Source organism: Mchenga conophoros, linkage group LG7 (assembly GCF_057382185.1).
Source record: "Mchenga conophoros isolate Kocher_MC1m ecotype Shallow Benthic linkage group LG7, M_conophoros_male_GT1.1, whole genome shotgun sequence".
Classification (NCBI taxonomy): Eukaryota; Metazoa; Chordata; class Actinopteri; order Cichliformes; family Cichlidae; genus Mchenga; species Mchenga conophoros.
In genome coordinates, this window is record NC_140532.1 from 62,812,438 (window position 1) to 62,839,168 (window position 26,731).

Sequence of the window (26,731 nt, forward strand, 5' to 3'; positions counted from 1 at the left end):
AGGTGTTATTCAAATCCATACAACCCACTGCATATGTTCTATGCTGTAGGAAAGTTACTTGTTAATCCTTGATGCCTGTCCTCTCCATCATTTTAAATGAGCTTTTAGATATTGCACTCACACAGAGTGCAATATTAAAAACACACACACACACAAAGGGTATGACTACTTAAATGCCAAGTTATAATTGAATTACTATTAAAATGAGAAGGTTACTTGTAATCAAGAGTCACATTTCTTTTTTTTTTTATTAAAGAAGGGACCTGATGTAGTCTAAAATCTGCGATGACATGCTGTAGCTTAGTTTATTGATGTTTTATCGACACTTCTTGGTTATAAGGACATCTTTATTTCCATGTTGTTTTCTACCTTTTTATGCCGATTCTGATATTTTTCACACTACTACATCAATTAGACAGACGGTTGATGACTAATTATGAAGAATGCATTATTAATTTAAAAGCATTTGTTAAAAAAGGTCATAAAAAGAGGAGACTGGTCCATGATGATGACAAACACGTACTTCACATTATTAAGTTCACTTTAAGCAGCTTGAGGCAACTGTTGTTGTGGTTTGGTGCTTCATAAGAAAAATTGAATTGAACTGAATTGAATTCAAGAAAAAAATTAAGCAACTTTAAAGTTGATATAAAAGCAAAACAACACAAAACAAAATTAGCATAGGTGTGCTTGTGTTGGGAGTAAGCATGGTATATGTGAGCAAAACTATACACAAAGCCCATGTTAATCTGTGGGAGCTGTGCTAAATCTGTCATATACACACATTTACATTTGGGTACATCTATGAAAAATGAATCCAGCCACTACGATGTCCTCCAATAGCTATTTCACTTCCCCTTCCCCTTTTCGGACCAGGAAGCTACTAACATTTTTCTTTATAATCACTCTTTGGCTAAATCTATCCAGACTCTTGAGTCAGTGTCAGTTAGGACTCAAGTCAAATCTAGAAATGACAAAAACTAAGGCTTCATAAAAAAATGAGCTTACCACCTTCTGTGGTCTTCTCGTCATTGCCTGAGGCTACAATAGCTGGTTCTAGCATGATGGCGCAACTTCAAGTGAACTCCTGTTATGAGTAATGGTGGTGCCAAGTTTAAACAGAACATGTGAAATGAAAAAAGACAATGTCTGTTTTCTACTGCATCATCTTTGAGCCTTTTGAAATGTTCTCCATCATTAATTCAACAAAGTAGCTGGCAGGTACTGTGTCATTTTAAAGAAGAAGGTTCTTGTTTACAGCCATATGACAATCTCCGCTGCTGAAGTAAATGACAGTTCTCCTAATAAAGCTTAAAAAAGCATGTTAGCAGGTTGTGACAATAAAAAATGTTGTAGTTTTCCATAGATAGGCTCACTTCTGGTAATTTGGACCACTCCACTGCAATGGACTTCTCAACTGTGTTTGCCCCTTTAGTCCCTTTTTAGCATTTTAATGGAATTATCTATTTTAGTAGTCTGCTACTTACTATTAATTAATAAATATATATGTGCTGTAGCATATTGCTAATGGATGCATCTTGATGAAGCTAAATAGCCTTGTATGGTTTAGGACTTCACCCGTCCATCCAACTAGTTTCACTTATGGTCCAAAAACTTCAACATGGGACAAGCAAGGCAAATGTTGAAGTTTCCAAATGCAGTGTAAACATTGCACGGCAGACTTGATGATGTTTCCATGAACATGCTTTTCCGCATCTTTTTACTAAGCTGCTGCAAACACACTCAGTCGGCTGCAACTTTCCAGCTCAAAGCCCGACTGCGTCAACAACAACAACAACACGACCCTCAGGACCCAGTGCAGATTTTCAAGCCAACGAGGCATGATTGCAGATGCCTTGCAGGTGCGTCCATCGCTCCTGCAGCGGCATTGCAGACCACGCCCCGCCACATACAGATTTCATAACTAATGGTTGCCATCTTGGTGGTCAGTCCATCTTTTATATACAGTCTGTGGGTTGAACCTGCTAAGCTAATTTAGAGGTCCAAAGATGCAAGCATGAATGCTTTTGTCAGCCCTTGCAATATTTGGCAACCTGTAAACCTAAAACATATTTATAAAATATTATATAAATTACATAGTTTGCAGAATGTGATAAAATGATAACATTATTCACTGTCTGCACAGATTCCTCACTAGCGTTAAATTAGCAGACATCACAGGATTAAAAACAAACATTTTGTCAGACATGAGATAATAGACTGTGCCTTTTGATCTACATCACCGGTAATCAGTAGTGGCAGCGAATGCACTGCATCTTTGAACTGTTCAACAGATTATCAGCCCAGTTTTTTTTCCAGCTCTGCAGTTTCAGAATTGATTGCCTAAACATTGCTCTGATCACTGGTAACACTGCCACGTTGCTGCTGTTCAGTGGCATTCTGGGACACTGTGATTTTCAGATCTCTTTTGCATCAGCAAACTAATGTTCACAGCAATTTAAGTGATTAATAGTGTTTATGCGAGCGAATGAATGCTTACCCAGAAGAGACAAGAAGATGAGTAATTGTTTCATTTTCTCACTAGAGATTGCAGAGAGCTGGAGATGGACAGGAATAGAGTTTTCAGAAAAAAAGGGAGAGAATAATGCCGGTATGCTACAGAAATGATAAAAACACCTGCTTGCTGCAGTGGGTCACACATCTTCAGGAAGTTTTACAGGTGTCAAAGCATTGGCTAAAGAGAATTTTGTACTACACCCGTAATTTTACTTGCGAGAGTCAGCGAAAGTGAAATGAAAATGCAAACACTCAAGAACTACATCTCAGACTCCACAGACCTCAGTTAGCATGTTAAAAGTTAAAGTTCCTTGCAAAAAAACTAGAAAAAGACTGAACAAGTGTGGCTCGTTTCGAAGCATTATCAGGAAAAGCATCTTCTTTCTCAACAGAACAACACAGCTTAGAATTGCAAAGTTGATTTTGAACAAACCACAAGACTTCTGGAGCAATGTCCTTTGTACAGATGGGATACAAAGTGGAGATGTTTGGCCATAATGCACAGTGCCACAGTTTGAGAAACATAACAGCATTCCAGCACAAATGCCTCATAGCTACTGTTGAGCACAGTGGTGGAGGGGTGATGATTTGGGCCTGTTGAGGTGTAGTTGAGTCCACTGTGAACTCCTCTGTATACTCAAGATAAAGCTTAGTCCAGATTGCGTCGCGTAACAAAACAATGACCCCAAGTGCAGCAGCAAATCTGCAACAGAATGGCCAAAAAAGAAAACAATTGAGGTGTTCCAGTGTTTCAGTCAAGAGAGCTGTGATGAACAAATACATGCAAACTTCAATAAACTGAAGCAATGTTGTAAAGAAGTGTGAGCCAAAATGAATCTGTCAGATGTGAGACATGTAGAAGATTAGTTTCTTATATATGAAGATACAGCTTTCCATATAAGTACGGCCTGGTTCCATTGTTCCGGTGAATCCTTCAGGGCAGTGCCATCAGTGCCTTGTGCTGACTAAATTCCTTCTTACAAGAGTAAACCACTCAAAAGACAGTGGGACTTCTTTTATTTCGCACGCTAAACTTCCACAACAAGAGACTAAAAACAGTGTTGTAGTTTTTTACATTTTAGAATGATTTTAGAGCAACTGTTCAAGAGAAACAGACTACATCTAACACTGACCTTAGTATAGCTAAATGAACGTTTTAATGTTCCTCAGATGTTCAGGGTTCAAATCCCAAAACTAATGGATAACATGATGGTGGTTTTATATGTAGTCTATGGATATACTAACTTTATTGTTCATCTGTTAAATCATCTCCATAATAGTAACCAATATTGCTGCAAACATAAAGGAGTAAACAGCAAAAGTACCAGCAGATTGTTGACTGACTCATACTGTTTACCACTGAGTAACGGGGGCTCTAAAATGTAGTTTATTCAAATTATGCAACATGTAGTTTCTACATTCAGTCAATGAAGCCACATGTTTTAAAATGTATTTAACCACAAAAGAAGAAGAGAAGAAGGACCCTTCTTTGTTGATCTGAAATGTGTAGCTGTGAGGAAGCAAAACAACAACATAGCCATCATGCTGCCGCTAAATTAAATGAAGGAACAGACACAACAGGAAAGTAGAAATTTTTCCTAATAAGGAAAAAATTAAAAAGCAAAGCCTACAAACTTTATATTTGTAATGTTTGTAATGTTCCCATTTATGTAGACCAAACCAGTCAGTGCTGTATGAAAATAAATATGATTCAGTTGCTACTTTTTCTTCATAGTGAAACTTAGGCAAGATAAGTTATTGTAAAATAAAATAATATAAAATAGCCTTTGTTGAATTTCACCCTCGTTTTGGCCTCTGTCTTCCCTGAGTGCAGGAGTGCACATATGCAGCCAACCAGCCAACCACCCACAGCCACACATACACACACACACTCGTTTTCATGTCTTAGTGAGGATATCTCATTGATATAATGCCTTCCCTAGCCACTTACCTTAACCCTAACCATCAAATATGAATGCCTAATCCTAACCCTCAGCCTAACCATAACCTAATTGTAACCCTGACACTAAAACCACATTTTGAGCCTCAAAAATGCCTACAAACTTGGGGACGGGCATTTTGTCCACATAAGTGACTGTTGGTTCCCAAAACTATAGCATGCCAATTTTTGGTCCTCACAAAGATGTCTAAACATGCACACACACACACTCTCCGTGGCACTCACCAGATGTAACAACCTTTGTGGCAGAAACCATGTACATGTTCAATTCAAACACCAGTACAGTGTTTGCCACTTGCTGTGAAATGGTTCAGGGTTCACGTTAGCTACAACACATTGTTACCTGTGTCCATTCAGGTTCACAGCCCTCTGCTGCTTGTGATGCCACCTGTCCTGACCTGAGCTGTCACACTCTGATAGGCTGAACAGTTTCACCAGCAAATGAAAGCAGACGAAGCTGGTGCCTGGACGAATGTAACATTGTGGGTTTGGAGCAGAGTTAATGGCATACTGTCGTAGCCCTACAAAGAAGCAGTCTGCCATATGATGTCAGTCAGTCAGTGAGTCACTGTGAAGCAACATAGCACTATCCATCTGCTGCTCGGTGCTGTAACATACAGTCTCATAAATACTGAGATTGTGTTACTGTGCGAAGCAGAGGACCAGTCACATACAGCGGATGTTTTTCATGAGACAAAACTCAATTCTTATTGGATTTAGTGTTTATTAAAGTTGTAGTTTCCATGACAACAAGTAAATCTCACATTAGAGGATAAAAGCAATTATTTTGGAGTGGAAAACAGTGGAGGAAAGTACATGTGAGCAATGAGACAACGGAAGGTAGGAAATTGAAAAGCTGATAACCCATTACTGATCAAATTCATCTTATGGCTCCAAAAAAACCCAACATAGCACAAGCAAAATCATACAAATTAAATCCTAGAGTGCTAATGTGTTAGCTAACAATAGCTTGCTTCATTAGTAAGTTCAAAAACTCTGTGGGTGCAATGTAGACACACACACCAGCTTATTAGTGCTACATGACAGAGTAATAAATACAGAAATTTCCCTCACCAAACCTGAAACACAAACTTCTTCCTTGGTCTGTACGTCACAGTAAACTATAAGATTGCAAGTGGATGTAAGGCAAAAAACAGGCATATCATTCATTGGTTCAAAAATAGTCCACCCAAGCTTAATATAAAGCTTACAGTATGCGAGAAATGAAAAGTAGCTCCATTAGTAAACCTCTGTATCCATCTGTTAATACTGATTTTTGATTTATTCTACCTTGAGAACTGGTACTCTTGCTTATTACCAAGTTGTGTGCTTTCTTGTCTTTCCAGATCCCTATGAAGACCATACAGGCTCTCTGCGTCTCATCACTATCAAGCCCATGACAGCCCAGCCAACCTACTCGTATCCCTCTTCCTCTTCTCACAGCCAAGATTCTGTGGTTGTCAATGGGGACGTGAGTTGGCAAACAAACATTTACACGCATGTCTTCAAAGCTTTCCTGGACTCGGAAGTGGTGACAGAATAGGGCAGAGTAAAAAGTAGGACACCATGAGTCACACAGACAAGTGCAGCATTTGGTAACCACGTTTCGTCTCCCATTGTTTAAACGATTGATGATGTTGGACTGCATCCAAATTGATATCAATCAACTCAATTGATTGAACAAATATTAATGGGTGGTATTGAAGAAGTAGTTTATCAAGCTCTTTAGGTGCATCAACTCAGAAAGATGCTTTTCCATTCTGTTATACTACCCCTCCTCCACCATAGTAGTAGTAACATAACATCTCCTCTGGGACAAATTGTACTGTTACTGAATATAGCTGTTGTTGCTACAAACACTATTCCTCTGTCTCTCTCTAATCTCTCAGTCAGCCCATCACATCTCATTCTTATTCTGCCTCAACCTGTCTGCACCTTGCTGCAGCTCAAACAGCAACACACAGGCTCATGATAAATCCACCCTCAGTCTATTAACATAAGACTAGAAAACCCCATGATTAGAGTGTGTTTCATAGTCTGAATATCTGGATGTGAGTACTAAAAAGAGGCCAAAACAGTAAAAATAACAATTGTGTGTGTGTGTGTGTGTGTGTGTGTGTGTGTATGTGTGTGTGTGTGTGTGTGTGTGTGTGTATATGTATATATATATGTATATATATATATATATGTATATATATATATATATATATATATATATATATAAAATAATAATAATTTGATTACTTGAATTTGCAGGCTAACCATAGTGGGCTTAAACAGAAGTCCGACATTGAGCACTACAGGAACAAACTGCGTCAGAAGGCCCGGAGGAAAGGCTACGGAGAATTCTCGCTCTCCGAGACTGGAAGCCACGGTTATAGCCACCGTGACACGAGGCACAGCCGGCACGACAGCGCGGTGAAAGAGCCAATGACTGCCGAGGAAAAGAGGGCGTCCTTTGCAGGGTGTCACAAGAGGTATTGTAATATAAATATAATTAAATATGCATATTTTGGAATATAATTAAATGTTTGTCTTATCACTGACTTGATTTGCTGCAGAAAGTGAAATAAATCTCAATGACCAATCACAAAATATGTATTACGAGGATTAGACCTTATTATGAAATTACAGTTCTTACACATGAAATTTTTGTTTCATGCCATTTAAATAATGAATGTTCAAGTGTTAAACTACTACAATGATGAACAATAAAGGCTAAATCCATTTTTTTTTCATCTGGAAATATAAACTTAATGTGATGCTGTAGCTGTAAAGCATAGTTGCTAAGCAACACGTAACAAGTGAGTGAATAGAGAGGGGTGAGATTAGGTCAGCATATTAATATTTCACAGGTCACACTGACAGAGTGTCGGTTTTGCTTGTTTTTGTCACTAAGTTTAATACATTCAGCCTGAGGACATTTCACAAATCCTTTGACATCAGACAAAGAAAAGCTTTTATTGCCTTCTGAAACTTAAACTTCAGCACTTCAGCAACTTCAAACTTCTACCAAAAACCATTCAGATTTAGAAGAATTTAGGTCATTTTAAGCAAATCAAAAGAATACAAAAGAATTGTTTTGAATATGACAAAAACACTTCTATAATATTTTTCGTTAACTCCTTTCAGTGAATCTTACCAGAAAAACAAATGACACTCAAATAGTTTAATTAAAATATATGGGTGAATTCCATAACTGCAAACAGGCTGGAAAAAGTATAACTTATTGACTTATGGAGGAGGGGGAAAAAAAAGCTTTTAAAACTTTTAAAATTTTAACTTTTTTTTCAATGCCAACATACCTGTACAGCAGTTTTTATTAGATTTAACTGGTGACTCTGTACATGCAGCTATTAATCTTATGTTGACCATCATGTCACAAAAGGGTTACCAAGACTGAAAAGAGTTGATCTTATTTACTTTTGTGAATTTATTTATCTTCATTTTAGGCCTTTTCCTTTTTCAGAGTATGTGTATCAGGTAAAAAACGTCCATACTGGCAAGCTAACATTTTTAGCTTAATCGCTATAACCACTAGCTTCTAGTAACTAACTGGCTCTTTACTAATAGTACGGTAAGTACTGGTATTTGAATACTGTTAGTAGAAGTTGACGACCTTATTGGGAGAGGGAGGCAGTTCCAGAGTTTAGGATTTGCAACTAACTGTGTACAAGTCAGTCAGGAAGGAGACATTAATTAAAGTTATTGTTCAATGGATCTAAGCAAGAGGCAGACTTATGCTTCTGACATTTATTCATAGAAATCTTAATTTTAAAAAGCTGGTATGTTTATGGTCACACAGATGAGTCAAATTTAAGCAAAGAATAAAAAATAACACAGAAGTTGTTTAGCTGAGTTTTAAACATGATGCCAAGGTGCAAAGACGTGGTCCCAAGTATTGAGAAGCTTCATGTCCTAGTGATAGCAAATACAATAAAAAAAACAATGGGAACCAGAACGGAACCTTGAGGTACACCAGGCCATTTTAAGAGTATTTACTAATGCTGATTATCAAGGACCTCTTACTCAGATAAGAGTAGAGCAATACAGGGCAGTGTGACAAAGTCCTCATGATGGAAGATCAAGCTCTCATTTCACACTGCATCAAACTACTGTTATAGCCCATCTAGGTGCGGCTAGACCACAACATAAAGGGTGATCCATCCCCGTCCAACCCCAAGCAGCACGTCACACAATTAACACTTTGTGACAGTGATTTATTTACAATGAGTGAATTTAAAAACAGAGGAAGGGAGCAAATTATAACTTCGGGGTGAACCCAAGGCCAAAACAACAAACAAAAGGTAGCCTATCTCAGGAGTAAATAAAACTTACCTAGTCAAAAGAACTAAACCAAACGACAATTACTTTCCTCCCTACCTAACAAAAACAGGAGAAAACGAATCAAACAAAAAGGCGGTCCACCCCTACATGCTCCTACATTAAACCAACATAGTTAAACAGGGAACACACGGTCTGCCGGTTGGGTTGGGCCGAGGATGAATGACCTGGCAGTCCCTGGCGGTGTCTTCTTATGCGCTGCCTCCCGATCATTAGCCAATCAGTACAATCCGTCCACCCTGGATGCACCAATATTAAAATTACGACAACAGTCATAACACTACCCTAAACATAGATGTCAAAGGACTGGAAAAGGACCTCAGTGCCATCAGGAGTAATTGTAGTAATGACACTAGGCTGGTGTTGTATTTCTTTCCACCAGGTACTCTCACCCACGAGAGCCTACATATTGGAGCCGGCAGTCTCTGAGCAGCCCCAGTCCAGTAGAGACGGAGATGGACCTGCTGGTGCTCAGGGAAAGATCCAGGAGGGGCATCCGCAACAATGGCTATGATGTAAGTGACTGGACAACAACCTTCTGAAACAGTAAACCAGGAATGGGGTCAGTAGAGCAGATCCAGAATAAAGCCAGAAACTATAGCTTGACCCAAATTGTAATATGTGTGTATAGGTCTATATAACCTGTATATTATAACCAAGAGTTCAGACTTAACCAAGGTCTGTGACTTGAGGATGGAGGATTTCCGATAGATCTTTTTGAATCTCTGGACTCAGATAAACTTACTGAGTAGTAAGAAAAAGCAAAGCTTTTAAGTCTGATTCTGTAACGAGCTGTAATATAGCAGCTCAGGTCCAATATCAGAACAACTGAGTGCCATAGAGCGATGACGAAATGGGTCACTTGATAGTTGTAGGAAAGTAAAGCGCTGCCACTTCGTCACACTAATAAAATAATCTCTTGAGAGCGTTCTAACTTTAATCCTTCCCTTCCTTTCCTCTCCGATGCTTTTAGCTCTGACCCAGTGGATTAACAAATTACCTTCTGATGAACCTTATAAACCTACACAGAGATGAAGAAAAATAAATTAGATAGAAAAGAAGAAAATGACAAAAAGATTAGAGCACAATTCCTTCATTTTTACAGTAGCCAACAGGGGTGAAAAGTCAGAGAGGAGGAGATAAAACAGGGACAGGTAGAGCATCGTGAGTGAAGTCTCTTTATGCTGCTCCTCTGATGCACCATAGTAACAGCATCGACCGTGCTACCTACCTGAATGTCAATGACTCTGAATATGATTATAGCCTATTCATGGATTCAGATGGGAGACTTGATAGCAGTTAATAGCCTCGGATGCACCAAACCAGGGCTGCCCAATCCCGGTCCTCGAGAGCTACTATCCTGCAGCTTTTAGATGCATCCCTACTCCAACACAGCTGAATCAAATGGTTTGATTACCTCTTCAGCATGCCATCATGTTTGGCAAAGGCCTGATAACAAGCCATTCATTTGATTCAGGTGTGTGGGAACAAGGATGCATCTAAAAGCTGCAGGACGGTAGCTCTCGAGGACCGGGATTGGGCACCCCTGCACCAAACGGTTTGGAAGGAGAACATGGTGTGTTTCTGCATGAGCGTGTGTGTGTGCAGACAGGACAGAAAAGCAATGTGATCAGAATCCCTTATCACTTTTGTTTTCATGCTTTAGAACGGTTGAGACATATTAAAGCGGTATTAGCGATGTTTGGATTTATGAGTGGCTTTTATGTGGTTTGTGGAATTTATTCCTGTGGTTTTGTACAATGGTTAGGTCATAATTTAATAATATTCTTTATCCAACTTTTAATGGAATCCTGATGTGGTGATGTGATTATGTTTTAATGTCTTGTTATTCATTCATTCATCTGTTAGTCTAATTAATTAATGCAAAATTTAATTAAAAACTGATACAGTGGGTTATTTTAGTTTCTGTTACACACGTCTTACATTTATCTGATGAAAGTCTTTTTTCCTATGTGACGTTTTAACACAGCATAGTCACAAATAGCTGCAGTAGAGCTAATCTGAAAATCTAAAAAAAAAAAAGCCAATTTTTATAAGGTAATAAATATATTTAGATATACAGTTCTATTTGGGAAAAAGGCAAAGAATATTAAATATAGATTTGATACTGATCTTTACCCTGTTAAATGTCAAATTTTTTTTTTACTGCTATTAAAAACTAATTTGTTACATTTAACCACATTTTTGTGCTCCCAGAAAATAACTGTTTCCATTTATCTTTGCATATGTCCGTAGCAGTTACTGACTTACATTACTGCATAGTGAGTTGATACTTGTAGTATTTCCTCCACCACAAAACCAGCAACAGTCTTGCTGCTCCTGATGTTCCTTGGAGAGTTTGGGCTAAAATCGAATTTTAGAGCTGCAGCACCGCCATCTTTCTTCTTCTCAATGGACTTTACAGCTCCACAATAATGTGGGTAATTAGCCTCAAGATGCTTCTTCAAAATTATAATAATTATTATCATCCTTGCATGAAATGAAGTGTGAATACCTTCCCAATATAATAACCATCTCGTCTCCCATGACAACCTTTAAATGCACAATGACACAACTGTAAGATTTTGCTATAGCACAAATGAATTACTAAAATAAAAGTATAACTTATTTGCTTGTGTTACCAGAGAAATATTCTCCTTTTTTTTTTTTTGTCATTATATCAAGACTAAGAAACTGATTATCTTTGTTAGGAACTATATTTTATGCTTGCAGCACGGGGACATGAGCAAGCAAATAAACGGTCTTTGGATACCTGGTAGTCTCTGGTGTAAGCAATGAGAGGATCCATTTCACCACCAACTCCTCCATTCATTCCTGTAATTGTGGAGCATCTTTCGCTCTAAAAGCACAAAATATTAATTCAATATACATGGATGCAAATCCGTCCATATGAGATTGGACAGGTTTGTGTTTAGGAACATAAAAATAACGCTAGGAAATCTGTGTCCAGGGACAAGAAAAATAGTAAAATTCTAGAAAGAAAAAAAAAAATCAATAGATGACAGCTGTGAGACTTTTTTTGTTGACTAGTACACGACTCCATTGCAAGGAGTCGAGAAGAGACAAACGATGAAACTGCATCAGGATTTTCTCTTTTTTCTTTTTGTTACAACAGAAAAGAGCAGAGATATGTGGTAACAGTGCTGGACTGATTCTTTTTAAATATAACTAAATTTTCCAGATGTATGTTACAGTACTTGTTAAGAGCGAAATGCAATCCCTGCTTATTAGCATTATTCTGATACTGAAGATGGTGCCGTTTCTGAAACTCACTCTTCTAAATGCAACGAGTCTTACGCTGGTTTTGACTACAGCATGACACATTTAGTGCAGTCCCTGTATATATATGAGTGAATGAGAAGACTCCCAAGATGCGGCTAAAGATCAAGAAGGCTGACTTCAGTGGAGGTAACAAAACTAAAGGGTAAAAAAAGGTAAAAAATTAAGAGGAAAATTGAGGTCCAATAGAAGGAAAGATTACCAGAACACTTGATTAGTGGCAGACAGACAATCTTGGATAGAGAGGAGGAAAGAAAGACCAAATGTACACAGGGGAAGGAGAGTTAGACCCTGGTGCAACACGAAGAAGGGGCAAGAAATCTTATCAGTATGAAGCTAATTAGAGCAGGAAATGCAACAGGTATTGGTTTTTCTTGAATTCTCAATTAAAGCCTGTCTTAAGTTCTCAAAATACCAAAAATAATTCCACTTGTTACATATCTATATTAAACAAGCTTTTTTTCACAAAGGGGACAAAGTCAAAACAATGTTTTTGTCACTATTACAGCTAATTTGTGCTTTCTTGTGCATTTTTTTGGCCATTTTGTGGTACATGTGGACCTATTTCATGCATACTGAGTTCACTTCATTCACTCCTCCGTTTGAATACCTGCAGTAGATCAGCAGGATCCATACCAGCATTTCCAAAGCGATGAAGTTGCACATACAGTATTTACACACAAGATGCACTGACTTTTACTGACAGACTGTTTTTCTATTCTAAGTACTCATAGCACTTTTTACTACAAGCAACATAATACCCATTGATATTCCTCTATACCCACTTATGCACACACAGCGATGGATAAATCAGGTGCAGTATTTTCAACATGTAGACTGAAGGAGCCAGGGATCTACCTCCTGGGCATTGGCACGTACCAACAGAAGCACCCTGTGTTCTTGTTGGCACGTGCCAGAACAGCATTGAGAGCAAGAGGTAAACCAGCTCTAACACCACATCAGAATCTAGACCTTTATTAACAGCAGATGTTTCTTAAAATAAGATTTCAGAAACCTAAATAAGAGTTGAGTCCACATGTAAAAATGGTCTTTAATGTAAAAAATTCCACCTGTGCTTTTCCTGCATCAAAATGTTTGCCCTGAATAACCCACCTGGAGCAGTTCATTGACTGCACGTGACTCATGAAAACTCATTTCATGCTTGTTTTATGCTTTGTAGACAGCAGAATAATGGAAATTCCTGTCATATTTTTTTTAGTTTTAAATGTTTTATGAAAATAGGATAGGGACAGGAATAAAAAGGACTAAAAATAAAAAGATAGAAAACAAAAACAAGAAGAAACGATATCTATGTCCATGTGATTGAGTTGAAAACATCCAGTTGTACAGTTAGTGCTATACAGTTATAACTATACAGTTACATTTCTCAAGGATTGATGAAAGCACTCAACATAAGAGGAGAAAAACACGAAAAACAAATGTTTGTGAGTGTGGCTCGTTTTACTGCTTCTGCAATAACTGATGAAAACATCGGCACCAGAATGTTTATCACTTTGGGTTTGTTTATAAGGAAGCCAGGAGTGAAAGGAGGAATGTTATGAGCTTTAAACTGTGGACACATGACCTTGGTGTTTGTGTCCTCGAAACTTATTGGAAAAGCTGATAAACTGCTTTTGTACTGGTTGCTAAATGTTTGTGTGTTCACTCCACAGGGTGAACCAGAACCCTTTGAGGAGACCAACGTGGACCGTCTGATGAGCTCTCTGGGTTATGGAGGTGGATCTACTGGCACTGGGAACGGCAGCTTGGGGGTGAAGGCTCACCGTGGCTCCGACTCCTCCACACTCAGCTCCCAGCCGTCCATTGACGAGGTCCGTACGCAGATGCATATGTTGCTAGGCAACGCTTTTAGCCTGGCACCTCCGGACCATGACCCTCCTTCTCCTCCAACCAAGTAAGTTTTTATTTTTCACTGAAAACTCTTTTCTTTTATAACATCTGCATAATTTACAGTACTGTGTGGGAAAGAAAAGAGAGAGGTCCCCTGATACGCACTTTGAAAGCACATACATCCCACTCCCAAGCTGTTTCTCAAAATCACAGCAGTTTTATCTGATGTCTGCTTGCCTATGCAGTGTGCGCTGGAGCAAGACTAGAAAAATAAAGAGACAGTAGGTGTGTGTGAATTGACTCTATTTCATTTTTTTTCTTCCTCTCTCAGCCATCGCCATCATCATCACCACGCTCACAGCGCCTACAACCCTTCCAGTACCAGCCACTACAGTGACGGAGTGACCAGTGCCCCCGGAACCATGAACCACCCCTGTGGAGGCAGGCAGAGAAGCATAGGCTATGAGGACATGCACCAGTGTAGCCTGCCCAAACCAGTAAGCACTTAAAGGAAGATTAAGGCTTAGAAAAATACAATTAAAGCTACCAACAGCCTTTCCAATAACTTCACTGTCACCATCTGTTTTTAATAGGTTCTATTTTTGAGTAGAAAGTAGTTCCAATAAAAACCAACACATTTATAGCCCTGTCTAAAATTGGAATCAAGGTCTGGTAATAACAGGGTGTAATAGTTTTAAAGAAATTTGCATTTCAGGAACTTTACCTTTTGATAATACTCTGACACTCTCACAGAGCTCAAACTAATCTCACGCCAAGGATGACCAATCCTCAGTGACTTGATCTCATAAACAAGATCAAGTCTCTCTGAACATTTCAGCTTTCATGTGGCAATTAACCTGGCCTTTCATGTGTGTTGACTTTAATTAGAGGACCTAGGGATGTTTTTGTTGCTTCAAACTATCTGTCTGTCCCCTGAGTTTATTAAGTACCATTAGCATCAAACAGCAGCAGGATCCATACGAGCATCTCCAAAGCAAGAAGAGTTGAACACATTCATGCACAAGGCAAACAGCAGTAAAATAGGTGGATCGGATATTATGGAAAATCTATATCTGTACTTTTGTCCAATTCAGGCAGGTGACTCATCACAAACATGGTCATAGTTTAGCAGCTACAGTGCTTGAGTCGATTGCTTACCTCTGTGACAGGTATCAATATATTCTGATTTTAGTAAGTAAGAAAGTCTTCAGTAAGTCTGATTCCTGGAAAGCCAGAATTTTTTGTTTTATTTTTTGTATTTTTCTGTTAGAATTTGAAGGCTCACAGTATTTGGAGTATTGATTTTTGGATCCCATAGCTTTATATAGTAGATTCTTCACTTTTTTCTAACCATTACCCACCAAAATGCAGCCACAGGCAACCTAGCAACCTAACATATTGCAGATAGGTTTAAGTTGTTAAGAATTTTCACCAGTCAGGCAATTATAAATAAATTAATAAAAAGATTTAGGCTCAACATTACTGAATAATTTAGAATAAAACGAGTAAACAGGGTGCCTGTCTGGACCTCAGGCTTTAGGTACACTGTAGCACCTTTCCTCTTGAGTGCTTAAGTGGTCAATTCACCCAAATAGCTTAAAGTGACTATTTCCTGAATAACCTCTGGTTATAGGCATATTAGGCCTAATATGTGTTAGTAATGTGAAGTCCACTGCCTTCAGCTATGAGACTGAACCAAAACATAGAAACATACTGTCTGAAAACCCAAAATAAATAATTGAAAGCTACAAATGAATGAAAGAAATGTTTACACACAAAAGATGCTCAAACAGAAAAGTGGAGACATGGATAGTGATTACATTACAAAGATAATGATGACACCTTACACACAGTAATTTCTTCCAGTAATTTTTCTCCGACATGCATTAAACTACTTGAAGTATAAAAAAGAAACTCTGCATAATGGATGAGAATGTTTAATATTTAGCTTTATTATGCCAGCAAATAGATACGTAAATCCCCAAAGAGCTTGATAAGGTCATGCATGTGTAGTAAATAGTTGCTCATGTGGGGTAATTATCTATACTCGTGTAAGTCACATTGCATTATCTGCCAGATGACTAAACAGCTAAACTGGCTGCATGCAAAAGTTAAAATGTTGGCACCAAGAAAGTGACACCGAGAATTTGGACAGTCAAACTGCGTGCCGTCACCAGCTGCTCTGCAAGGAGAACCTTGAGAATGATTAAAGAAACTGAGGACTGAACGCCTTCCAACAAATAAAGTTGCTGCTTGAATCTGAATCTGTATTTGATCTTTCTGTTCCGCTCTGATCAGATATCCCCTGGTTTCCTTACCCTATTTATTTCTTCTTTTTCCCTTTGGATTAAGGTTGTTTTGTGTTCATACTGAGCTGAACAGATCTCTAAATTGCATTTGTGGCTCCTGCAGGGTTTCCGGTTCACCCAGCTTCCTGATATGGGCATCGGTTCTCCACCTCCACTGATCCCCTCAAGACCAGGACCGCCACCTGCGACCTCACTGCGACGGTACTACGCACATTTATATAATCAAACAGTCAAACACATTGCACTTCATATATGGAAGGGAAAACATTTTTAAAGCCTAAAATAAGGAGAAAAAAACATAAAAGCAAGAAACACTCAGTCCCTTCAGTGAAAGATAAAAACATGCAGTGTTGAACATGTGGCCCATAAATATATTTAGACATCAAACTTGAAGGAAATGCTCACATATGGCATTTAAAAGTACTCTGAGATTGGTTCTCAGCCAGTCACATGGCAGCACTGGGGCTAATCACTGGATCAGACAGATAGTGGAGAGTACACTGGAGAATACACAAAATGTATCAGAATTTTAATCAGCGTCATTTCAAGAGTGCCCTCCACGTGCACCCTCGGTTTGTGCCACTCACTTCTCTCTCTTAGGCCCATATGCTAGTCTGCATCATTTGAACTGAATATTCTTCTTCATTTGAATGCTGCTGCTGTGTGCACTGTGTTGCTGGGCACTTTAGCACTGCAGAGAGTGATTGAGTCTGTTGGTTAGCAGTGAGGAGCACTCTCGCCATCTAGTGGGCAAAATAAATAATTAACACTTGTGGGAAAAGAAGGTGCTGCAGAGTGGCAGGAAAAAAAATTATGCAATAAAATAAAAAAAGACAAACTATAATTTACAATCAATCTACTAATAAAAATATATTAATTCTATATATAAATATAGATGTATTTATATATATATTTTTAAAATGTTCTGCTTGACAGAGACAGCTTTTAGTTGGACTTCTCTAATTACTGCTAATTAAATTTTCAGATATGGCCACGGGTATGTGACCATTATTCTTGCTTATTACAACCAGAAACGGTCATATTATGGCGGTTAATCAGTCAGCTCGTCACACATCAGCTCCACTGTGCTCCCAGGGAGAAAGAGTGCAGCACGTTAATCCCTCTTTGCTATGCACTGTGAGGCATTAGTGCGCACAGTGCATCATGGTCCTGAGATGTGCCAGTGACATCATCTGTCCTCCGGTTCTTTACTGTAGTTAACATGCACTGTAACACGTGTCTGTACGATGAAGAGGATGGTGCTTCAGTGCAGAGGTGGAGAAAGAATATGACTGCATGGAGAGCTCTAATAAGGCTCAAGGTGACAGGATGGGATTTATGATCCGTGAGGTCATGTGTCCTTCACTGCAGTGACCCAGAATGCCTGGAAATTTCAGCCAGATGTTGAAAACAAGTCTGGGAACCTCTGTACTGTGCATGAACATCACCCCAGAAGCTGTCATAGGGCAAGAGGCAGGTTATACCCCAAACAGGTCACTAGTTCTGTTGCAGGGCTAACCCACGGAAGTCTTTGGAAGCCCAGAGTTCCCATGCAGACACAGGGAAGAACATTCGAAGTGTATACTTAAACCAGGACTTTCTGAACTTGCTATCAGTACCACAGTCTGATGTGACTTAAGATGAAAAGATGTCTGATGGACTTTATTCTTGTTTTATAGATTACTAAAGATTTTATATCTTTTTATGTTGTGTAACTATGTCTTTTCCCATAATATTTAATTAAAGCTGCAAGCCATTTCTACAAACATGTTTCCTGTATCTTTGTTAAACCGTGTTTAACAAAGATCAATATTTGTTTGGTTGTTTTTTTTTTCCAAATGGTGCAGATTTGACCTTTAAACTGATACAGATGAAATTTGGACTGTATATAAAAGAGAGACATAACTGCCATCATATCACCCATTGGTTTATGACTGCATTTTGAAGCCTCACAGCCAACTCTGTTTTTTTATTATTTAAAGTGTCAGACAGCTAAGTCTAAATGCAGCATCTGATAAATAATGGTAAATAGTTAGAAAGTAAGGAAGGGAGATTTGACCAAATTATGTTATTTAAGGTTTTGTCATATTATAATATTCAGTTTTAATGCTCAGTTTATTATGTTATATTGTTGGTGGTGACGCGTCAGTGATGTCTCTGATTTGTTAACTCCAACTGAATTTAAACTGCTTTTATTGCTCACTCTTGAACTCTTGAACAGATTCCAGTTGCTATTATTTTTGCTCTTCTGCCAACAACTTTTAAACTCGGGTTTCAAATGTTTTCAGATTCTCTTAACTGCTTTATTGAATTGTGTCCTGTGGGCACAAAAAGCTATAGTTGTTATTTGCAGGTGTCTGTTTGCTGTACATCGGGTTGATTTCTGCCTTTCCTCTCCACTGACAGTTCCACCCCTGATGTTAGTCTGAAGCCTCGCGTGTCAGAAGCCTCAGAGCTGCAGGCCCAGCAGCACAATGGTGCCCCCTACCTGCCACTCTCCAGGACCCCCTTCCCTGCTGTCACTGTTGACCAGTCCATCAGCACCTACTCAGGTACGACACACTGACAGGACGCTGAATTTCTATTGATATGTTATTTCCGTTCAATCTAAATCTATTTACATCTCACAGGAAACCCAATAACAGCAGTCTACGCTATATCGGCCAACCGCCCAGGTTACTCAGACTACTTCGTCATGTCACCGCCATCCTCATACCGGAGTCCATCATGGATGTCTTATCCACCTGAACCAGAAGACCTGCCGCGGCAATGGAACGACACACCTGTGAGACACTGTTTTCCTTTTTTTAAGTACACAATGTGCTGTGAACACTTTGCAGGAAGTTTCAGTGTGTGTGAAGCACTTCCCCCACTTCTTCCCGCAGAACTCACGTCACCTCGAGACCATCTGCTGAAGTCGTCCGACTGTGACACTGATTTGAAACGGTCAGTAGCTCGGTGGGTCACTTTTTCTCTGCACTGCAGTCTTATACTGTCGTGGTTCTTTGGTGAATTTTGTTTACCTTTTCATCTTTGATTTAGCTGATTTTAGTTTATTGTACAAGTTAAATGTTGTATTCCATCTATAGTTCAACGTATATTTCCATTTTATTTTGGATTTTTGGCATCTGTAGTGAAAATATTTTGTATTTAGTTACTATTTTGTTGATGTCTTAAAGGTAAAAAAAATTAAATATAAGAGTATAATTGTGGCATTATGGAATTGCTTAGTGTCTCACTGTAGACCTCATACTAATTTGGACATAAAATGAGTCGAAGGCCAAAATTTGACTGAAGAGTTGACATTTCAACTGGCTTTTGAAGATTTCCAGAGACAGAGCTTTGCAAATCTCTCAGGGGAGCTTGTTCCAGGGAGCAGCACTGCAGCGCTGAAGGCTCTGTCCCTGAAGGACTACGGTTTGATGTGGGAAATGGAGAGTAGGCCTTTAACTGAGGAACCCAGATGGGGTGTAGGGGAGGAGAAGGATTTTATAGGACATATGGGACTTGACTGGGAGCCAGTGGAGGTGTATAAGGGTTGGGGGTGATATGTTGCCCGTACTTAGTTTAGGTGAGAACTCGGGCAGCTGAGTTCTGAACATACTGCAGCTTGTTAGGCAGACGAAAGCAGAGACCACTGCAGTAGACCAGGCGGGAGGTGATGAAGGCATGAATGAGGGTTTTACTTGCTGGGTCTGAGAGTAGAAGTCAGAGTCTGGAATCGTTCTTTAGGTGGTAGAAGAGATTTAATGGATTTGGTATGTGATGAGTTTGAGAGAGCAGAATTCAGGATGATCCTGAGGTTGCAGACCTCCAGAGATGGTGATCAGGATTAACTATTTGATTTGTGTGTAAATAGGGGCATATGTTGCCTGGCAGGTCTTCCACTAATTGGATAATCCATGGTTTCCTTGGTCTATGCGGTGAAATTTACTTGGGGAAAATACTAAACGGCAGATTCCCCAGATAGAGTCATTGGTGTGTTAGTATGTGTGTAGACAAAGCAGATATTCATAGACTGAATCTCAGTGTGTCATGACAAAGAGCTTTGAATAGATGAGTAATACAGGAAAGGCACTGTATAAATCAAGGCCATTTACCAGATATACAAAAAGTAGAAATCTCATGAAAAAACATGTGAATCCTTCAAAATACTGTTTAAAAAAAAAAAGCTTTGCTTTGTTGACTGTTGTTTTCCTGGCCAAACAGCCTTGGGCAGGTAATTCTACTTTGATAGCAAAACCATTATCTGCTTCAGAGTTCAGACTGCATGCCAGCCTGCAGGCGAAAAGCTGACAGGATCAAATGTTTGCTGTAGTGTTCAGAAAGCAATGCAGTGCTGTACCTGGACCGATACCGTTTCAGGGTTTGTTTGTTTTTTAATTTGTGCAGGGTAAAATATATGAAGCTGATATGGAAATAGTTAGACTTTATCTGTGACACTATTAAGTTCAAAATACACACATTTGAGAGAAATAGCTAGCAAATACTTTCAAGTTAAATGATAAATAGCTATTTGATGATCCACAAATTGAGCATAGGGTTGGTGACTCCTGTGACTCCTCCTAGTGCAGCTCAGTCAGTAACACTGGCAGCTGATCTTATTCAGCTGAGCAACTGTGCAACTTCTTGGCAAGACTCATGTTGAATGAGACTTTTTAGTTGCTTCAAACTGGATAAAGTTGCTACTGCCACTCCAGCCTGCTCTGCCACCCACCTCCCGCTACTGTAATAGCTATTCAATCTATTTATAACTCCTGTTCCACGAGGGGGTCCTGTTGCTGCTCCTCCTGCCTTCAGGCTTTCCACTTATGCATGTGGAAGGCTCAGTATGTCCCAGAACACAGACATAGTGCCAAATGACTAAAATAATAAAATAATAATCCAGTTTTGAGTAAAGCTGTCCTTAAAGAAAGCAAGTCTTTAAAATTAAAAGTTACAGCCTTTTCTTTTGAGTAGAAAAAGCCTGTAGATGTGATTATGAGATCAAGCAGCAGTTGCACTGTAAAGTGAAACAGATGAATGAGCGAATGGAGTTGTTAAAGTTTGAGAGTTAGAGATTTTCCATTTTATTATTTTATTATGTTTTTGTTCTTCAGCAGTAAAAGGCTGATGGGATTTTAATGTTGCTGTTAATTACTAAACAAAGAAAAAAGTTAAAATCGAACTCTTTTTTTATAGCTTTAACATCAAGCTTTGCTCTGATTTTGCTGGTGTTTCTGGACTTTCATCCTGATGTACAAAGAGATAATCACATACAGTAACTTGTGCTGTGGTAGCAGGTCTGTCATGCGTGGCCACTGTCTTTGTGTTTTGTGCAGGTGTCTCTTCAGATGGGCAGAGGACCTCCTTCACACTCAAAACTCTTTGGAGCTTCATCACCCCTCCTTGGCTCCGGCACAGCGCTCCTCCTGTATGATTCATTCATCACCAGTGGAACCCCCCCCCCTGCCCTCACCTTTTCCCACAGCTCTCCTCTGCCTGCCCTCTGTCTGTCCTCTGTCAGCCCACTTCATCTGCAGCTCAAAGCATTTCACATCCTCCAGAGCTCCTCTGCCCCCTAATCCCTCTTCACCTCGTCTTCGATCTTATGCCAATGAAAAGCTCAGCCATAATTTTCTCTTTCTGTATTCTGAGCCCCCGGCCTCACAGGCCTGTGCTGGCCCCTCTGGGCCTATAGTCACTATCTCCATGTAGACTGCCTCTTCTGTGGTGACCACCACTGTACAGTCCGAGGCCCCTCACACTGCTGAGCTGAGCTGCTGTGCTGTGCCTCCCTGCCTAACAACACAGATGCAGAGTGGATGAACAGGGTGATTACAGTACAGCGTGACAAGTTCTGTGGCCCAGCAATCATCGTAGAGTAACTGCCATCTGCCCAGCACACGATGGCAGGCAGCGCTGCGTTATCAGTACTGTAGCGCCCCAGCCGTTGCCAGTAGTCCTCTTCTGAACTGGACTGGACTGGGCCATCGTGGACTTGCCCCTAAGGTCCACCGTAAAGCCAGGAAAGCTGGACTGACTTAAAACTGTGTTTTGTTTTGTTTTTTTGATCAATCCAAATTCCTATGTAAAAACTCAACAGCTGGTTAATATGTGTATTTTAAACTTGAGTGAAAAAAAATAACTAAGGAAAAAGGAACAAAAAAAAAATCTCTTGTCTTGAGCTGTCTCTATTTCAGTTTTTGGATATTTGTGTGCTTTTGTCTTTTACTTTTGTGCATTGATTATTATCAATGGATTATTGTACAAAACATGTTACTCCGAGGCAAAAAAAATATAACATTCTTTGAAGCAGAGAAATCGGTGGCTTAGTTGTCTGTGGTTATGACGGCATTTCTGTACTTTTTAAAAAGAATTACTTCGTTTACCTTTTTCCTTCATCCGACTCAGCAATGAAAACAAGAATTACTGTATGTCACTATGTTCTGTCAGTCATCTGATTATGACGTTTTTGTCTGCTAAACATTAGACAGACCTGAGTCAGAGACACTCACCGAAATCCTGCTCAGCATGATTTTGGTCACATGCCGTTTCTTGAAAGGCACAAAAGGCACCTTGGATAAAAACATACTTAGTATGAGCTGCTTTTGAAGGGGTTTCAGTTGTGGTTTGACTCAGGTCTCTTACAGTTATGTGAACACACCAGTATTCTTAGAAAAAAAACAGTTCTTTTACTTGAAAGGTGTCTACTGTAATCTACTGTAACTTTGACTTTTGGTTCTTTTGAGGCCGAGGGATTATTATTTGGTCGCCGGACTATGGTTTAGTACTGTTCAAGAGACTCGCCGGGCTCAGACGAGCCGTATATGTAACGATTACATGTATTACTGTATATAGCAGATGATTTAATGAAGAGATTTATGCAAGTAGTGTGGGAGGGAAACTTGACATTATCACGATGCCATTCTTTTCTTTGTTTTAGTCTGTTTGGGTTTCAGATGAAAGAAGGTTGTAACTTCTTGACTTTCTGAAGGTGGCGCACATTTCAGTATCATATTATGTCATAACACAATGCATAAATCATTACATTAAGAAAGAAGAAGAGAGTTTATAGTGATGTGCAGCAAGATAATTTACCGCTGTAATTGCAGTATTCATTAAGTAGAAAAGTTGATAGCCATAATAATAGAAATAATGCATTTTTTTTTTTTATTATGGGGAATGTCTAGAATATATTTAGCCTCATTTTTACTGAGGAAAACTGGAATTCTGTGACCACACTGTACGTAAAGCTCCTTATCATTTAGATGGTATTAAAGGAGATTATAGCCATATATTAACTTTATCGAGTGGATATAAAAGATAAATGATATGTCAAAAAAGTAAATGATACCAAATGAGAATATATTAGACACGGGTGGGTGAGTGGGAGAGATATGGTTGGGGGTCGGAGACAGAGGACAGAGAGATATAGTATAGATATAATAATGTAAAGACAGGATAGTAGGTAGTTAAAGATGAAAGCACTTTTGTGACAAGAAAAGAGCAGAATCAATGCAAAAATGTCAAATGTGTAACTGCACAATTAACACGAAGTTTGAAATACTTTTGCTCAGCAGTAACTAACAGTGAAGACTCCTAACCCAGGACCTTTAGGAAGTTTATATTACATGGTAATACACACGTCTTACAAATTAACACTTTATAGCAGGATTTTGATATTTTTTTAAAGTTAGAATTCTTACATTTTGACAGTCATGGCTAAAAACAAATAGACTGGCTTTAAAGCAACATCTCAGCCACTGAAATGGTCATGGACTGAGATAGATTTTAGGGAATTTACACAAATGTCTAAAAAGGGGAAAGGGACATTTGTAGTCTGCAGACATGTAGACAACTCTTCCTTTACATTTATGACTTCAAGCAAGACATTACAGGCAAATACGTGGGTGGATTAACTTTCCAAGTTGATTACTGAGAAGTCAGAATTAAAAAAAAACAAAAAAACTTTTTCACTTTCATTTTGTTCTTCCAGAAGGAAATTTGGATTTGGATATTTCTTTTTCACAAAAGAGAAAAAACATTAAACCTTGTCGACAGCTAAAAATAGCTGTGAGTAGTTTGTGTGCAAACGCCTCTTTAAAAAACTTGAAAACATGAAAATGTTTTGTTAAAAGTTTAGGTAACAGACAGGGATCAGTTAACTGTCCTGTAAAATAAGCAACAAAGTTTTTGGACATTTTCTTTGCAATAATCTGAAGATTTGACTATGAGAGAAAAATAACCCCACAATCCCAAAATCGTCAGTTTTGTCCTGTACTGTCTTGCCTCAATCTGCTAAATGAAACCCATGTGTGCAGCAAGCAGTACAGACTGGTTTTCTTCCAGTACAGACGATTATTAACAGCTCTCCGCTTCATAAATCCAGGCCTGCACATGATGAATATTAGTTGTGTATATTTAGCGATAGGAAAGCAAAGGTGTGAGAAGAAAGTCCTGATGCATTGTGGGAGCACACGGTGTGTTTTGGAATGCTTTGAATTGTCAGTATCATTACTGGATGACAACAGGAACCATCACATTTTAATTCATCCTCACTGTACAGACGCACTTTTATCATTTCATTTGACTCCATGCAAAAGAAAGGGGTGGGTGGGTAAAAAGCGAGGCTTGATGCGATGCTCTAAGTTGATGTGCAATGTTTGTGTTTTACACGGGTAGTGGCGAGACGCTTTGATTGATGACGGACTCCGGGACGGACTTAACTATCAGTAGTATTTTTCTGCCGTTTAGGGCATGTCATGAAGCTGTGACATCTTGGCGGCGCTGATGATGTCATACTATCGTCACTCGGGTGTTGAGGAGGTCACAGTGACGACAACCATGAATGCTGTTGGATGTAGTTATGCAGAAAACTTTTTGGTGAATTTAAACAATAAATACAAATTACAATTCTCAGCCTGTGTGTTTTGTTTGTATTTGTGTGCAGTGAAACAGGGCTGCCGTGTATGAACAGTATAAACCACTAGAGGGAGGCAGACACACGTTACAGGTTTAATCTTTATCCAGCTTATGAAAAAGTTGTCAGCTGTCAGATAGTGTTTGTGTTGTTACCGCTGGCAGATACCTGCAAAAGATAAGGAAATTATTTGTGTTTTAAGGTAAGGCAGTTAGGTAATGAATAAAACATGCACGGGGAATCCTTTTTGAGATGAAAGATGCGTTACCGAAACAGCTGCCTGTCAGTGACCTTCACATGCTTTCAGTTAGAACGAGATGTCTCTGCGGCAGACTTCAGCTTGTAAACTGCAAAAAACACACAGCCCTGGATCACAGTTCAAACTCCCCTGTTGTCTTACCTGACTGTAGCCTGAAGGAATAATCTTTTGATTTGGATTTGGGATGTTCAAAAAAAGAATCAAAAGAATAACTCAGTGAAAAGTCTTCTTTCTTCTGTCTAAACAAGATATTTTCTGGGCTCGACATATTTCTGACAGGCCAGTTTTACCCAAGAAGTTAATGTATCTATCTTTGATCACTTCAGGACATTCTCAGATATCAATGGCATTTCTTTTACTAGCTCACTTGGAAGAAGTAATCGATGCTTTTTTTTTTCTCCCATCTTTTTACTGGCTACACAGAATATCTCTGTGTAGCCAGTAAAAAGAAAACATTAATGACTTTAAGTTGCTCCTAAATGCAGCAGTTGTACTTTAACTAATTTAATCCAATTTAAAATATCATTAATCCCTCAGAAAGCTTTGAATACTTTGATTGCAAATCCTGCCTTTCATCTTCTAGTCTCTTACACTCGGGATGCAACCTAAGAACAAAAGCTTGCACAGAGGGCCCAGACTTCCAACAATCAACCTTATGCTTCAAACATTCGCTATAAAAATACAAGTTTTGTTCATCTGTATCTTTCCTGGTTACATTTTTTACATTTTGCAATGTCCTTTGACATTTCTAAGCTTTTTTATTTTAACTGAGCATTGGCCTAATATCTCCACTTTGGTGTCAGCTGTGCAGAACTCATGTGGTCAGATGCAACTTGGCAAACCTAAACTGAGCCGTCATCTACTTTTGAAAGAGAAGCGATTTTCTTCAGCCAATGCTTCCAAATCATTTATACATGTTCAACCCTTTTCTAATTGTACTGTTGTGAACTTTAACAATTAACATGCTAACTGAGGCCTGTAGAGTCATAGATGTAGCTTGGATTTTTTGTAGTTTCTCTGAGGACTGTCTGACCATGGTGAGATTGGTAACTGTTATGTTTTCCCACTCATTACTGATGAATATGGAGAATAACTTTAAATTGTTTGTAAATAGGTGTATAACCCTTATTGATGGGCAAAACCTTTTTTCAGAGGTGCCTACACTTGCTGATGATCAGTTATGTGCATTTTAATATCAGCAGCCTGCTGTATGTTTTTCCTCTCAATTACTATAGTTGCACAAAAAATGTACATAGTTCCTCACACGCTGCTTTTGCATTTTAGGTTAG

The 26,731-nt window shown here is 38.9% G+C and overlaps 1 protein-coding gene across 5 annotated transcripts in view; it reads left to right on the forward strand.

The window, feature by feature from the left end:
- Positions 1-25,182, forward strand: part of kiaa1549la (KIAA1549-like a) — a 112,009-nt gene extending 86,827 nt beyond the window's left edge. For 3 of the 5 annotated variants that reach the window (XM_085280694.1, XM_085280698.1, XM_085280696.1), the window contains 10 exons: positions 5,824-5,948; positions 6,734-6,954; positions 9,204-9,336; positions 13,795-14,036; positions 14,304-14,469; positions 16,385-16,482; positions 18,688-18,833; positions 18,912-19,066; positions 19,167-19,227; positions 21,603-25,182. In XM_085280694.1, the coding sequence (XP_085136820.1) occupies positions 5,824-5,948; positions 6,734-6,954; positions 9,204-9,336; positions 13,795-14,036; positions 14,304-14,469; positions 16,385-16,482; positions 18,688-18,833; positions 18,912-19,066; positions 19,167-19,196 (1,316 nt within the window). In that variant the 3' untranslated portion in view covers positions 19,197-19,227; positions 21,603-25,182. Of the gene's footprint in view, positions 1-5,823; positions 5,949-6,733; positions 6,955-9,203; positions 9,337-13,794; positions 14,037-14,303; positions 14,470-16,384; positions 16,483-18,687; positions 18,834-18,911; positions 19,067-19,166; positions 19,240-21,602 lie in introns of all 5 variants that reach the window. The other 2 variants (XM_085280697.1, XM_085280695.1) reach the window with 2 other exon arrangements.
- The last annotated feature ends 1,549 nt before the right edge of the window (positions 25,183-26,731 follow it).